At 39.1% G+C, this 16980-nt stretch overlaps 1 protein-coding gene across 14 annotated transcripts in view; it reads left to right on the top strand.

Annotated features, from left to right (window-relative positions):
- Positions 1-16980, top strand: part of EYA1 (EYA transcriptional coactivator and phosphatase 1) — a 471064-nt gene that overhangs the window by 421421 nt on the left and 32663 nt on the right. For all 14 annotated transcript variants that reach the window (XM_070477143.1, XM_070477142.1, XM_070477144.1 and 11 more), the window contains one exon: positions 3165-3254. In XM_070477143.1, the coding sequence (XP_070333244.1) occupies positions 3165-3254 (90 nt within the window). The remainder of the gene's footprint in view (positions 1-3164; positions 3255-16980) is intronic.

The raw sequence follows: 16980 nt of genomic DNA, 5'->3' as shown, positions 1-16980 counted from the left end.
TTCTCCAGGCAAGAATACTGGAGTGGGTTGCCATTTCCTATTGCAGGGGATCTTCCTGACCCAGGGATCAAACCCATGTCCCTTGCATCTCCTGCATTGGCAGGTGGATTCTTTACTAACTGCGCCACCTGGGAAGCCCAGGATTATGGGTTATCATTTCAGTTCAGTCCCTCAGTTGTGTCTCACTCTTTGCGACCTCATGGACTGCAGCACGCCAAGCTTCCCTGTCCATCACCAGTTCCTGGAACTTGCTTAAACTCATGCCCATTGAGTTGGTGATGCCATCCAATCATCTCATCCTCTGTCATCCCCTTCTCCTGTCTTCAGTCTTTCACAGCATCAGGGTCTTCCTCAAGGAGTCATTTCTTCTCATTAGGAAGCCAAAGTATTGCAGTTTCCGCTTCAGCCTTGGTCCTTCCAATGAATATTCAGTATTGATCTCCTTTAGGATGGATTGGTGGGATCTCCTTGCAGTCCAAGGGACTCTCAAGAATCTTCTCCAACACCACAGTTCAAAAGCATTAATTCTTAAGCACTCAGCTTTCTTTATAGTCCAACTCTCACATCCATACATGACTACTGGAAAAACCATAGCTTTGACTAGATGGACATTTGTTGACAAAGTAATGTCTGCTTTTTTATATGCTGTCTAGGTTGGCCAAAGCTTTTCTTCCAAGGAGCAAGCGTCTTTTAATTTCAGTCACCATCTGCAATGATTTTGGAGCCTCCCCAAATAAAGTCTCTTACTATTTCCACTGTTTCCCCACCTATTTGCCATGAAGTGATGGGACCAGATGCCATGATCTTAGTTTTCTGAAGGTTGAGCTTTAATCAACTTTCACTCTCCTCTTTCACTTTCATCAAGAGGCTCTTTAGTTCTTCACTTTCTGCCATAAGGTGTCATCTGTGTATCTGAGGTTATTGATATTTCTCCCAGCAATCTTGATTCCAGCTTGTGCTTCATCCAGCCTAGCATTTCTCATGATGTACTATGAATATAAGTTAAATAAGCAAGGTGACAATATACAGCCTTGACGTACTCCTTCTGTTATTTGGAACCAGTCTGTTGTTCCATGTCCAGTTCTGTTGCTTCCTGACCTGCATACAGATTTCTCAGGAGGCAGGTCAGGTGGTCTGGTATTCCCATCTCTTGAAGAATTTTCCACAGTTTATTGTGATGCACACAGTCAAAGGCTTTGGCACAGTCAATAAAGCAGAAATAGATATTTTTCTGGAACTCTCTTGCTTTCTTGATGATCCAGCTTATGTTGGCAATTTGATCTCTGGTTCTTCTGCCTTTTCTAAATTTAGCTTGTACATCTGGAAGTTCATGGTTCATGTACTGTTGAAGCCTGGCTTGAAGATATTTGAGCATTACTTTGCTTGCGTGTGAGATGAGTGCAATTGTGTGATAGTTTGAACATTCTTTGACACTGCCTTTCTTTGGGATTGGAATGAACACTGCCCTTTTCCAGTCCTGTGGCCACTGCTGAGTTTGCTGGCATATTGAGTGCAGCACTTTCACAGTGTCTTCTTTTAGGATCTGACATAATTCAACTGGAATTCCATCACCTCCACTAGCTTTGTTCATAGTGATGCTTCCTAAGGCCCACTTGACTTCACATTCCAGGATGTCTGGCTCTAGGTGAGTGATCACACCATCATGGTTATCTAGGTCATGAAGATCTTTTTTGTATAGTTCTTCTGTGTATTCTTGCCACCTCTTCTTAATATCTTCTGCTTCTGTTGGGTCCATACCATTTCTGTCCTTTATTGAGCCCATCTTTGCATGAAATGTTCCCTTGGCATCTCTAATTTTCTTGAAGAGATCTCTAGTATTTCCTATTCTATTGTTTCCCTCTATTTCTTTCATTGATCACTGAGGAAGGGTTTTTATCTCTCCTTGCTATTCTTTGAAACTCTGCATTTGTATAGGTATATCTTTCCTTTTTTCCTTTGCCTTTCACTTCTCTTCTTTTCTCAGCTATTTCTAAGGCCTCCACAGACAGCCATTTTGCCTTTTTGCATTGCTTTTTCTTGGGGATGCTCTTGATCACTGCCTCCTGTACTATGTCACGAACCTCCGTCCATAGTTCTTCAGGCACTCTGTCTTCAGATCTAATCCCTTGAATCTATTTGTTACTTTCACTGTATAGTCATAAGGGATTTGATTTAGGTCATACTTGAATGGTCTAGTGGTTTTCCCTACTTTCTTCAATTTAAGTCTGAATTTGGTAATAAGGAGTTCATGATCTGAGCCACAGTCATCTCCCGGTCTTGTTTTTGCTGACTGTGTAGAGCTTCTTCATCTTCAGCTGCAAAGCATATAATCAGTCTGGTTTCAGTATTGACCATCCAGTGATGTCCCTGTGTAGAGTGTTCTCTTGTGCTGTTGGAAGAGGGTGTTTACTATGACCAGTGCATTCTCTTGGCAAAACTCTGTTAGCCTTTGCCCTGGTTCATTTTGTACTCCAAGGCCAAATTTGCCTGTTACTCCAGGTATCTCTTGACTTCCCACTTTTGCATTCCAGTCCCCTATAATGAAGAGGACATCTTTTTTGAGTGTTAGTTCTAGAAGGTCTTGTAGGTCTTCATAGAACCGTTCAACTTCAGCCCCTTCAGCATTACTGGTTGAGCCATAGACTTGGATTACTGTGATATTGAATCGTTTGCCTTGGAAATGAACAGAGATCATTCGGTCATTTTTGAGATTGCACCCAAGAACTGCATTTCAGAGTCTTTTGTTGATTGTGAGGGCTACTCCATTTCTTCCAAGGGATTTTTGCCCACAGTAGTAAATATGAGTTATAGTGGAACATAGAAAACATGTCTTCCTGAGTCACTGATTTCCTTGCTTTTGAAACAGATGTGTGAAGGTGAATTTCCTCCACTCTATATGTCTGAGTAACCCTGGAGTTTATATTTTTTGTATTATTATAAACAGCAAGTTATTTTCTTTGTTAGGCAAAGTACCAACAACATTAGAGGTACTTTTCAAATGAAATAAGTTACTGAAGTCCAAATACAGAATAAACCACATAATCTGACAAAGACTGGAGCCCAGGTCTTGTGGCCTATCCTGATGTAAAGTCCCTCTTGATGAGACACCTTATTTCCTTTACTCGATGTAGAAATGGTCTTGACCTGTGAAATTCTTCTTTCAGGATCCACCTACTTCAGTTTCCCTTGGATTGCGAATGGAAGAAATGATTTTCAACTTGGCCGACACACATCTATTTTTTAATGATTTAGAAGTAAGTTATGATTCTTTTATATACTCTTCATGTTGCATGTTTGGAAATGGGGGATTGGTCCTGAAATAACAGTGGAATATGATTTTTTGAACATATCATTGGAGTGGTGAGGTAATGTAATTGTTGATTATATGGTCATGTGTTTTGCCTTCGTGGAATTTGTTTTGCTTTACTTTGGTGGTTGTATTTCAAAGTTTGATTCTGTGGAACCATTGATATGGATTAACAGTTGATGGCAAGAATCTTTAATCTTAAACTATGTTGATTATCAGAAGTACAGATTTCTCAGTTAATAATCACTGTTGAGATGTGTTACTTTAGTGATCTTTGCATATGTTATATGTTATCCATGTCAGACTCTTATCATATTGAATCAGGTGCTTTTCTGTCAGGCTGTCCAGCTGGTTGTATAACAGTTTAGTCAAGCCTCTACTCGGTGTTGCCAGGATTCCTTATGTCAAACTGCTGATGGTTTTATTTGTCCTTTATAGTTTGGGAGGAAATTTTTGTACAGTGGCTAGTAAAATGTGTTAAAGGTAGTGACAAACATGCTGATCTTGGTTGGAAGCATTTTTCAGAATAAAGAATATTGATTTTCATGTCTACACTATGAGAAAATAGCCTATTTTCACTCTCTTCTTGATAGAGATAGTTGTTTATTTAAATCCTGCTATTAAGCAAGCTTGTGGTAGGGCTGCCAAGAGGCATTAATCATCAGGTTGTTGTTTTGCTAGATTTTATAAATGTATGTTATTTCAGACAGGAGAAGAATCTGAAAGATTCAGATAGAACTTTTACTGATCAAAGTTAATTGGCAGCAATTGGCCTTTAAATATTTCCTGATGTTTCCCCTTTTCAAAATCAAGCAAAATGCACCTTATTTCATAGATGAGCCAAAATCATTTTAAAAATGCTGGTGTGTGACAGAATTTAAATGCGGTTTGTTCAACATCTGTCCTGTATTTTGATTTCTTTTCATCTGCAGTGAAACTACTCACAGACGAATTGGCAACTTCCAGTGCAATGAAATTATTTAAATATGCTTCATTTTCCCCCTATTCCTTTAGTGAAATATTTATTTTTATACATAGAGTAAAATACAGATTTTTTTTTTTTGGCATTTTAATGTGCTTGCTTTCCTTAAGGAAATTACATGTAAGGCCTTACTACTTTAAAGGTAGAAATATTCCAAGGGAGTGACAATTTCCTAATTGCTTTAGAAGAGCTTAACAAATCATACTTGTTTTCAAAAGCTATTTCTGATTTTTGGTTGTGATTCCCTTCACAAGAGAACAGCACCAAAAAATTCTGTATTTTACTAATACATTAAAATTCCTTTCTTGGGTTTCCTTTTGTTTCCAATGATACAGACTAGATTGATATTTTGTCTTGGATTCAGCCATGTTAGTCTTACTGATGTTAATAGGTGTATCGGGATGGGGAATACATGTAAATCCATGGCTGATTCATGTCAGTGTATGGCAAAAACCACTACAATATTGTAAAGTAATTAGCCTCCAACTAATAAAAATAAATGGAAAAAAAATAAATAAAAAATAAACTAGTTTCCTAGCAAAAAAAAAAGAAGAAATTAGCAGTAATTTTCTATTGTTTTTAAACTCTACCTTCTTAAAAATGCCAAAGCTAGTCTGTGCAACGCCAGAACTATGTGGTGAAAAGTGAGAAGTTAGGCAAAGTAATAACTTGGTGTAATATAAGACAGAGACGCTTCCAAACTCAATTTGGATGTAATACAGTCAGATTTTTATTTGTTTACTAGCATTATTCACACTGAACTATACAGAGAAGGTCCAAAATAAAAGTATATATTAAAAGTTCTAGTTTAGGTTTGTGATGGATGTAGTTTTTTCATAAGCCTAAATTTTAAAAAAGAAGAACTAAGGATCCATAAAGATACTGAAATACCAGATTTTATTCTTGAGGACTCTTTCTTATAAGTCAGGTAGAAAAGAGGACAAAGGACTAATTCAACCACATATAAAAATCAATAGTGAAAAATTATTTAAGCTTGTTAACTTTACCAAAGCTGACTTCACATTATTCTACCTGAGAATAATATAAAGGTATCAGCAAAAGTATAAATGAAGGACTCAGCTATTGCTCTAGATTTGCACAATGTTTAAAAAATAAATTGGTTCTTAAATTTATTTCAGTCTTTAATTTTATATTTTTGTAATTCAACAAAGCTGAGAATGGTCACTGCAAATATTAGTTTCTTTCAAACTGAAGAGTGAAATTATTTCCTGGCAAAAATAAATGTATTAGTTTAATACTCTTTAGAAAACCAAAATTATCTCATCAGGCAAAAATGATGTGGTAATGCCTGATTTCACAGTCCAGTTAGCAGTGCACTGTGGTAAGGGGCATTAATATTTTAATATATTTTAATTACATGTTTTTAGCTTTTGAAGATTTAGAGTACAAGTAATGTTAAGGAAATTAATAGTCTGTTGGTTAGCTTGATGTGTGATTTCTGAACTCTGATTGTTGACTGTAGCTTCATTTTCTTTTAAAATTTTAACTTTTTGCCAGCCTGTCTGTATAATTTGGTTAGTTTGCAGCTGTGACTTATAAGAAATGCTGAATAAAGAAATACACTGTGAGGAGCTTCCAGTGAGAATTCTTACATTATCAAAATAGTTGCTTAAGGTGTTAATTAGAATATTAGTTGGGAAATTTTAGATATGATTTTAAATCATATCAAATATCTTCATTGTACTTTAAGGCATTAAAAAGTTACCTGTTTTTAGTTTTAAAAATTTTGTCATCTCGCTTACTGACAATTTTTAATAAAAGCAGTCACAATTTAAATTAATTCTGTTGCCACTTAAGGAAAAAAATAAAAAAGAGAAAGATTGGTTTTTTGAGCCATTAAAAATACTTGACATGTGAAGGAACATGAGTGACAGAGAGACACAATTATCAAAGAAAATACTATTCTAGCCCCCCACCCTGCCAGAGAAGGGTTTAGACTTGAGTTCCACGCACTCCTGACTTTCTTATGTCCACGTCTAATGCCCTCTGTATCATTTTACAATGCTTATTATGGAAAGTCATTTTTTATGAATGACAGTATGATATTGGAGGATTTTTTTTCCAGCTTCTTGAGTAAAGCCTGTCCCTTTCTGACTGAATGGAGAAAGAGCTCTTTCTGTTGGGCATTTATTGAAAGGTGATGGGCCTTCTGAATATGATAATATTTCAGTTTAACTTGCCTTTTGTTTTGGTTCTCCTACTGGATTTCTCCAGATATAGGAAGATATTTGATCAAGATGGATGTAAGTCTAAGGAAAAATAAGGCACAAGTTTATGTTGAATTTTCTGTCTGATGTTAAGTAGTATCATCTCACTGACATTACAGTTGCCATCCTAACTGATGTTGTATCAACGTGGTAGCCTCTGAGTCTTTCTCTCAGACCACAGGGGTCAAGGTGGGGAAACAGAAGTGTAACAGAAAGTGGGGTCTGGCTGCTGGCTGCTCAGAAGCCAATAAAGAGGTTGGTCAAAAGGAAAGCTTGCTTTATTTTCAATGCTGGCAACCGAGGGAAGGGTGGACGCGTGTCCATAGGCCGACTTCTCTCCACTGACAATGAGGGGGCAAGAACTTTTATAGGCTGGGAGAGGGGGCTGCATGTAGAAACAGCAGTTACTTTGGGCAGTCATCTTGAAACTGGTCATCGGTTGACTGATCCGCTTCATCTTGATGGCTTTAGACACAGTTAATCTTCAGTTCCAAGGTCAGTTTGTTCCCATTTCCTTGAGGCCGGTTCTCGGAGTTGTGGCAGCTTATGTCATGGCTACAGTCTGGTCGTCAAGTAGTTAACGTCTTCCGTCTGGTGGGAGTTTCAGGATCTCTAAGACAGCTCACAGGACACCTATAGCCCGTGAGAAGGAAGGAAAGGTCCTTGACTATGCTTAATGAGTGCATTGTTATTACTTGGTCTCCTTTGACTATTTTCCTTCATTTTTGCACCTTCTCACTTGTCTGATTAAACTTACTCTTTAGCTAGTTTCTCCACAGGCAAAAAGGCAGGCAGAGGACATGGGGGGCGAGGACCATAGGGTCCTGCTCCATTTCGGAAGGACCCCCCCTCTTGTCTTTGGGGTGCACACCGCGTTCTCCTAGTCAAGTGTGCAGCTGTATTGTAACTTCCTCCCTCACACGCCTAGTGTGTTGGTTAGTTGGGACGGGCCAGAGGACTCTGGTGTTGAGCTCTACAATGTGAATGCCACAGTCCTCTCTTGGGCCTTTGACGGGTGGACTTCTGTCCCAGGTCTGATTTTCAAAGCACTTCCTCTTATAGCTGCTCGTTTTCATAATTTATTAAGAAAAGGCCTGGGACTAAGGTTCGGATCTCAATAGACCTGGGTTTGATAACTCAAAGACCAAGGAAGGGCACCACACTTGAATGGAATGCCATACTTGAAAGGAAGTAAGCTGCAATAAATTTTCTTATAAAGGAAAGAATTTAATTTGCCCCTTGGTTTCATTATGATTTAAACTTAGGATAAATTAGAATAACTAGGATAAACTTGGATAACTTTAAAATTTAGGTTATCGTGTGTTAATTATTTTGATATCTTGTTAAGAAACTGATTTTTAGCTAGGAAAAGAATCTTCCTTCAAAGGAAGGAATGCCAATGCTAATTACTTTTGATCTCAAGTGAAGTATTCTGTCCTAATGTTTGTGCTTCTAAAAGTGGAGGAGCTGCAGGCTAATTTAGAAGTTGATTTTTTTAATAGAAAAGTATAATTCACCTAGAATTAATGGAGGAACAAAAATAGACTGAAAGATGTTCTATAGAATTTTAACATTATTTATATCTGCAGTTTGAGATTTGATTATTTTCTTACTTACACTTTTATGTGTATTTCAAATTCTCTATAACGTATACTTATTTCTTTTGTAGTCAGGGAAGAAAACAAACACTATTTTTGAAAACCATAGATGATATTAAAATACAAAATTAAATAAATAAAAGACAAAATTATTTTTAACCAATAAAAAGTATTATTGCAGTGCACTAAGGAAAACCTAAAGAAATTAGCAAAGGACATAAACAGATAATTCACAAGAGAAAAGCATTTGAATTTTCAATACATATAAAAAAAAGAAAAATGTTGGATTTCACCTCTGGTAATCAAAAATGTCAGAGTGAGTGTTCAGCCTGTTGCCCACCAAATTAGCAAAGATTTAAAATCAGTAATATGGTCTAGAGTGCAGTGAGATGAACTCTTATGTTACTGATAGAGGTATGGATTAGTACAGTTTTCAGAAAGGTGGCGTGATAATACGTCAGAACCTTAATGTATGGATCCTTTTACTCAGTAGTTTCACTTTTAACTTCTAATCTAAGAAAACAGTTATAGGCAGAGAATCGATAGAATAATAAACATTTACTGAACACTTGTCCTATGTGATTTACATACATTATTCCACTTAATACCCTTGTATTTCTATGATAGGAGCACTGGTATTATCTCCTTTTTATAGACTATCCAAGAGAAGCTTAGAGTGGCTAAAACAAAACTTATCTAAGGCCGCACAGCTACTGAGTGGCAGATTCTAAGTCAGGTTCATTGCTTTCTAGAAATCCACTCAACCCCACGCTGTATCTCTCACATAGTGGTTTTTTTTTGTTTGTTTTTTACCAATAAAATATAGAAATACTTTAAAAATTCTAAAATAGATGAATAGTGATTAATGATACATCCTCATTGAAAATTGTTTTAAATCAGCTTATTAAATATAGGGCAAATATTCATGGTCAATTCCAAGTTTTAAAAATAGACTGTACAGTACAGTGTAGCCTTGATTTTAAAATGTATGGTAAATTATCTGGGAAGGCTACATACTGAGTGAGTCCAACTATTTGGCATTCTGGAAAAGGCAAAACTATGGATCAGCTAGCTGCCAGGGAGTGGGAGTAAAGAGAGATGAATTAGGTGGAGCACAGAAGATTTTTAGGGCAGTGAAACTATTCAGTATGATTCCGCAGTGGTGGGTATAAACCCATAGCATGTACTACACCAAAAGTGAACATTAATGTAAACTGTGGACTTCAGGTGGTGAAGATGTGTCAATATAGGTTCATTGATTGTAACAAATGTACCATTCTGGTGTGAGATGTCAACAGTAGGGGACCTTATGCGTGTGTAAGAGCAAGGAATATATGGAGACTGTCATTTTCTGGTCAGTTTTGCCGTAAACCTAATATTTTTTTTAATTAAGTTTATTAATTTTTCTTAAATATGGAATGTTGAAGAAATTGGAGAGAAATTCTAAAACTACTATTACAAAACACAAGAGACACAGGCTGGATCCCTGGGTGGGGAAGATCTGCTGGAGAAGGGAGTGGCAAGCCACTCCAGTATTCTTGCCTTGGAAATCCTGTGGACAGAGGAGCCTGGTGAGCTATAGTCCATGGGGTCACAAAGAGTTGGACACAACTGAGTGACTGAGCAGCAGCATATAACTTTAAAAATAAACAGCAAAATAAATCATACTATACTGTATGATTATGATTTTAGCACTTAAGACTTATAAAATAACTAGAGTTAAATACATTAAAATGTTGCCAGTCTGGATGTTTTTTTGGACGTTATAAATGCTGTTTCTCTGTGATGCTCCAAAACTGAGACACTTCATTTACTAGCCAATATATATTTATTAATTGTTAGGTGTCAAGCACAGTTGTGGATGTTGAGGATGCAGCAATAATTAAATCAAGGTTACTGTCCTCATGGAGCTTGCACTCTGGAGGGCAAGTAGAAAATAAACACTTTTATTGTAAATAAAACAGATTCAGGTAGAGATAAGTGTAGGAAGAAAATCACAAGAGTAATTGGATAAGGGATGTTGCAGACTGGGATATCTTTAGCTGAGATGTTTGGGAAGAGGTGTCTTTGAAGAGAGGACATTTGTAAAGAAGCCAGGAAGGGGGGAAGAAGCACCTGGAACAGCAGGAAGGCTGAAGGGGAATAACATGTGCAAAGGCCCGGAGGTGGGAATACATGTTGCTTCTTCAAGAAATAAACAAGGTCATCCATGTGGTTGGAGTAGAGTGAATGGGGGAAAATTATAGGATCCGGATCATAAAGGGATCCGGATCATAGATTGTAGTAAAGAGTGTTGGATTTATTTCTAATTGCAGTGGGAAGCCATTGGAGAGTTTTTAGCATGAATATGATAGACTAGTGTTTACACTTTTAAATGACTGATCTGCTTATCATATAAGGAACTAGAATCAGTGAGGTCAGTTAAGAGACAGTTGCAGTTCGGGACATGATGAAAAGTTTGAAGATTGACATATAATTTGGGGAAAGCCCTGGCAGGATCTGCTAATAGACAAGATGTGGGAGGAGAGAGAAAGTAGAGTTGAGGATGGCCACTAACTGTTGACCTGAGTATCTAGATGGATGGTCACCTTACCTGAGATGAGGAAGGGTGGGTTTGGAGTAGTAAGACTGGGGAAAGAGCTGTCCTCAACTCTTCTGAAATGAGCAGATTAAGTTTGAAATACCTATTCAACATCCAGATCAAGAGGTTATGTACATTTAGGTTTGGATCTCAGAGGAGAGAAGCAAATGTGAAGGTGTAGTTGTGGGAGTCATAAAGGCATAAGTTGATACATCATCTCAAAGGGGAAAGAATAAGAGGGTGTAGGATTGGGCGTTAGACACTCAGACAGTTAGAAATAGGACCAAGAGAGAAGAACTTGCAAGAGAAAGTGGTAAGGAGTGTACAGTGAGGTAGGTGGAAAAGTATGAGGCATCACAAAGACCTGGAGAATAGTATTTCAGGAATGAGGGGTGTTCATTACTGTGTCAAGTGACTATTGGATCTGCCCAGAATGTTGGTGGTAATGATTATGATAAGCACCATTTCATTAAGCAGAACATGTAAGCCCAATTGAAGTGGGTTGAAAATAAAATGAGAGTTGAGGAGGTGAAAACAGGAAAGATTGATTGGAGTTTCCACAATGACAAGATGCAAAGAGTTGGTCTATATGTAGAGAGGATCATAGGATCATGGTGTGGGGAGGTTAGTTTAAAACAGAAGATATGTTAGACGTGTTTGAGTGTCATTTGGAATGATCCAATAGAAATGATAAATGATGTGGAAAGGAGAGGAAGCAGCAGAAAGAGTCAAGTCCTTGGATAGCAAGAGGATAGGATTCAGAACACCAATGACAGAGCTAGACTTCAGCAAGAAGGAAGGAAGAGTCGCCAGGTACAGATGCTGAAAGAGGAGGCTGTTCTCATTGTGAAAATACCTCCCTCATATCTCATGGTTTTCTGTCTATCCCTCTTTATCCTCCCCCATCAGTCCCTTGATGGCAGGGACCATGGCTCATCCACTGGAAGCTTAAGCACCAGATTTGGTAGATAGAAGCCTCTCTATGTCTTTTTAATTTTTTTCCAAAATTTTGAAAGTAACAGTCTACAATGAGCACTACTTTTAATAATTTGCAGACATTAACTTTTTAAAAGTAAATGTCTAATCACAAATCCTAAAAATAATTGAAATTGTCCAAGAGATTAAATTTTGATATTATTCTTTTTGTAAGCCAGATTTTCAAAATGTGGCAAAACACAATGGAGGTGCAAGAGGTATGATATAAAATGATATTCAGTGTAGTTCCAGTTTAAGTCTTTTTTTTAATGTATATACATCCAAAAGATGAAAGATTTTTCACATTAAAAATGTTACCAAAAATAAATAATTTCTACAATAAAGGATTTATCTCTGGATAGTGGGCTTCCCTGGTGGCTCAGTCAGTAAAGAATCTGCCCGCAATGCAGAAGACCTGGGTTTGATCCCTGGATCGGGAAGATCCCCTGGAGAAGGAAATGGCAACCCACTCTAGTATTCTCGCCTGGAGAATTCCATGTATAGAGAAACCTGACAGGCTACAGTCCATGAGCTCACAAGAGTCAGGCACAACTGACTAAGTTGCAACTTAGTTAGCAACTAAGCTGCCACCAGTGGGCATAACGCTACCATGAGCTAAACTATACGTTCTCTTTATATTTTTCTTTTCTGTAGTTACTATTTCTTATAATTAGAAAATTGTTGAATAATTATAATCAACTATTCCAACTTGACTCAAAGCCCTACATTTTTGTAGTGTGTTATCTTACAACTCTGGGCTTCCCTGATGGGCTCAGATAGTATAGAATTGCCTGCAATGCAGGACACCTGGGTTCGATCCTTGGGTCAGGAAGACCCCCTGAAGAAGGGCGTGGCAACCCACTCCAGTATTCTTGCCTGGAGAATCCCATGGACAGAAGAGCCTGGCAGGTTGCAGTCCATGGGGTCACAAAGAGTCGGACACGACTGAGCATAGCACAGCACATCTTAACGATTCTAGGGTACTGGAGGTTGAACTCAAGTACTCACTCATTTTTGAGGAACCCTTTTGTGCCTCAATTTCTTGTCTTTAAAATTGGATAATGATAGTATCCTAGGGTCAGTATGAAGATTCAGTACATAAATACCTATTTAAAAAAATTTTTTTTCTTGACCGGACCATGCAACATGTGCTGTTTCAGTTCCCCATCCACTGATCAAACACGTGCACCCTGCAGTGGAGTGGAAGTGCAGAGTCTTAACCTCTGGACTGCTAGGGAAGTCCCCGTCAAACACCTGTTAGGTGCGTAGAACTAGCTCCAACACACGGGAGGCACTAAGGAAGTTCAGTCTGCTATTCTTTTCTGAGTATCTTTGATGCAAAAATTGGAGAGTAGGGCCATGGAGGAAGAGGGGTGACTCAGGGAATAGTTAGGGAATGAAAAATTTGAAATAATAAGTGATTTGCTGCCAAAATTCCCATGTAGAATTCCAACAGAAATCACACTGGAAAAACAACAGAAATTCTGCTGATGTTCAGTTTGCAAATGCAGATGGTTCCAAGCACATCACAGTGCACTCCTTTTGTTCTTTGCTCCTTTACGTTGTTCCCCCACCCCCAGTTCCAAGAAGGAAGGTTTCTTTGGGGCAGTTAAAAAGTCAGTGTATGGCAAAAACCACTACAATACTGTAAAGTAATTAGCCCCCAACTAATAAAAATAAATGGGAGAGAAAAAAAGAAAGCTCTTATGTCTGGCTCCCCTCACCCTGTTCTGTCCCTTCATAGAAAACAAGGATGCTGGCTCCTTGTCCAAAAGAAATGTGTTTCTTGGGTTGTGCTGATTGCCTTTTCCTGTTCTCTTCTGGCCTCATGTTTTGAAGGCTGACTTGTAGACCTTGTGAGTGGCATCTGTGTCATAGAGCAGAGCCTTGCCATGTGCAGAGTGACGTAGGAGGGAGACGCTGGCTAGAGGGAAGCTCTTCTCACATCAGTGCAGAGCGTTGACCTTGACCTCCATCAGCACTGGAAACTCAGCCTTCTTATCTCCAGGGTACACATGTAGGCAATTGAAATGAAGTGATTTTTGCCCAAAGCCATTGGTGGTGGTGGTGGTGATGATTCACTCACTCAGTTGTGTCTGACTCTGCGACCCCATGCACTGCAGCATGCCAGCCTCCCCTGTCCTTCACCATCTCCCAGCATTTGCTCAAGCTCATGTCCATTGAGTCGACAATGCCATCCAACCGTCTCATCCTCTGTTGCCCCCTTCTCCTCCTGCCCTCCATCTTTCCCAGCAGCAGAGTCTTTTCCAGTGAATCGGCTCTTCACATCTTGATTAGGGAGTAGTAAAGCTAAGATGGGAAAAGGGATTTCCTGCCTCAGTATCATTGCACAAACCTCTCTAGCCGTGTCCCATAACCTGGCAATTTCTCTGCAGCAGCGTAAAGGAAACAGTGGCATGTTGATGCTGTCACATGCCATTGTCATATAGCAGATCCCATTAACAGAACATGTTTTCTCCGATGTATTATTTGTTAGCTTTGTTTATATGTTGTCCTCTACTATTAGTAGTTGCTCAAGCAACCTAAAAGGTTTTGAAAAGGTTCGGAGGGTGGGTAAATAGATTGCTTGAGTGTTAGATGATGGACAGATGGATGTACTTGTAAATTCCTATTGTTGAGTAGACAAAAATATTACTTTAGCTGCCTCTGTCTATCTACATTGCAGCTTCCCTGGTGGCTCACACGGTAGAGAATCTGCTTGCAATGCAGGAGACCCAGGTTTGACCCCTGGATTGAGAAGAGCCCCTGGAGAAGGGAATGGCAACCCACTCCAGTATTCTTGCCTGGAGAATCCTGTGGACAGAGGAGCCTGGCAGGCTAAAGTCCTTGGGGTCACAAAGAGTTGGAAACAACTGAGCAACTAACACACATCCACATGTGACAGAGAAAAAGTGCTATAAATTTACTCATGCTTACTCCATCCTGGACACTGTGCTAGGCATTGAGGAGAAGAGATGAAATATATTCACTGCCCTCAAGGAGTCAGGATGGGAGGTGGAGACAGAAAAGTAAGAGAACAGTTATAGCACAGTGAATCTCCACAGTGATGGAGACATGTAATGATATCAGCAGAGTCCAAAACCAAGATCACCAGCCCAGGCTGCGGGAGGAGTAATGAGACTTAGAAGGCAGGAGATATGACTGCCACATGAGGTATGTAACCTTTGGTGTGAGAGAGCACGGCATTTAGGAACAGTTTGAGTAGATCTAAAGTGCTGGCTCAGATGGTAAAGAATCCTGCCAGCAGGAGCCCGGGGTTCAGTCCCTGGGTTGGGAAGATCCCCTGGAGAAGGAAATGGCAACCTGCTCCGGTCTTCTTGCCTGAAGAATTCCATGGACAGAGGTGCGTGGTGGGCTGCACTCCATGGGGTTGCCCAGAGTCGCACACGATTGAGCAGCGAACACCCCCCCACACAAGCACAGACTGCATGCCGAGCAGTTGGGAGATAAGAGGACAGGGAGGAGCCAGGTCATGAGAGGCTTTGTAAGCTTTAAGTGCCATGTCATGTGAATGCCCAGGGTAATCATGAACGAGTGTTTATCTTTGCTATGGAGGTGAATTGTATCATGAAGTCAGGGATATCAGTAATCTAGAGGAGAAATCACCAGGGCTTGTGTGTATGGGGGCAGGTGGAGAAGCTCTTAAGAAAATAGTCTGGAGAGGATGTGGGAGTAGATTTGATGCACTGGGTTGGGAAACCAGAATCTTAGTTCAGGCTTGAACAGTAAGGTAGAGATGGAAAACCCAGGACAGTGAGCTGGCTCTAAAAGGAAAATGCTAAGTACTGGTTTGTTGTGTTTTTTTTTTTTTTTGAGTTGTTGAATTTGAAGTGTGTTCTGGACATCAGACAGACTCCAGCAAGTGTAGTAAATGCAGGTCTGAAGCTCAACAGAGAGAAGTGAGTTTGAAGTCATCACTCATGAAATTGGTTAAGACTTCCAAGAAGAATGTATTGAGTGAAAAGGAGATATCTCAGAGCAGGGGTCTCTTTGGGAGACTTCTGTTTGGCAACACAGAATCTCAATGTACATTGATAACATATGTAAAACAAAAGTGGATGTTCTAACAAACTGGTAATTGACCTGCTTGTGAAGCTATCTTCCTAGTTTTACCAAAGTCTCTTTTTTATTATTTTTTATTGTGGTATAATTGATGTATAATAATATGTAATCATATGTAATAATATGTATAACATAGTGATTCACACTTTTAAAGGTTATATTCCATTTAATGTTATTTAAAATACTGGCATTATTTCCTGAAAAATAGAATAAAATAAAATACTGGCTTCATTCTGTGGATGAAGCAACTAGGAGGCAGCATGGTCTGAGGAAACAGTGAACACTTCTTTGAAATTCAGGCCCAGGTTCAGGCCTCACCTGAACGATGAATGCATGACCTTCACCCATCAACCCTGGTGAGCGTCAGAGATGGTTCGGAGGTGCAGCACAGTTAGGAGAGAATATTTGGAGCCCCGGTCAGTGCCTGGCACCTGGTGGGCCTCAGCGTATAACAGTGCCTTTCCTTCTTGCCGAACAGACATGCCACTTCAGCTTTCACATAATTGGCTGAGGGCTGTCAGTTTATTTAAAAATCCTGAGACATTGACCTGTTGGTGTCACCTATGACAGACTTTTTGTTTAGATTCTTCATTTTGACAGGTGCCCAGTAATCTTCAGTCTGGGAGATTTTACTCACTTACCTTCATAGGAAGTTTTCTTAGTAGAGAAAAAGAAGTCTTTTTTTTTTTTTTTTTAAATTGACGAGTGCAAGAAAAAGCCTGTAACTTCAACTTCCCCAAAATGTGCTTAAGTTGTGGTCCCTGGAGTCTTCTACCGTTTCGGGGCAGTTACAATAGAGCCTCTATCTGGGCTCAGCCAGTCCAGCATGCTAACGGCATTTCTAAGGAAAAGCTTTTAAATCCCAGATTCTTCTTGCTGCTAATTGTGTGCTACTCCTTTGTAAGGCAGGTAGAGGACCAGGGCAGGCAGAGAGGATGCTGTTTTTTGATCAATGTTATCTGGTGATTCTGTTCTCCTCTTGGAAAAACAATCAACTAAGAAGTATCTTCTGGTATTGTGTTTTGTCAAGAAGTTAAAGGGACATCTTAGGTCCAAGATACCATCCCTTTTAATTGGTGGAAATTGTTGTTTTAAACACACATTCATGTAGTCCTCCTGGATTTGCAGATGAAAGATGTTTCTACTAAACAAAAAATAAGTAGCTTAGAACATTAATAGTTGAAAGGTAGTATTTAGCATGTATGTAATAAGGAAGTGTGGTGAAA

The sequence above is a fragment of the Odocoileus virginianus genome, chromosome 15 (genome assembly GCF_023699985.2).
Source record: "Odocoileus virginianus isolate 20LAN1187 ecotype Illinois chromosome 15, Ovbor_1.2, whole genome shotgun sequence".
Lineage (NCBI taxonomy): Eukaryota > Metazoa > Chordata > Mammalia > Artiodactyla > Cervidae > Odocoileus > Odocoileus virginianus.
The sequence above is the reverse complement of the archived record's forward strand: the minus strand, read 5'-3'. Positions and strand labels throughout refer to the sequence as shown.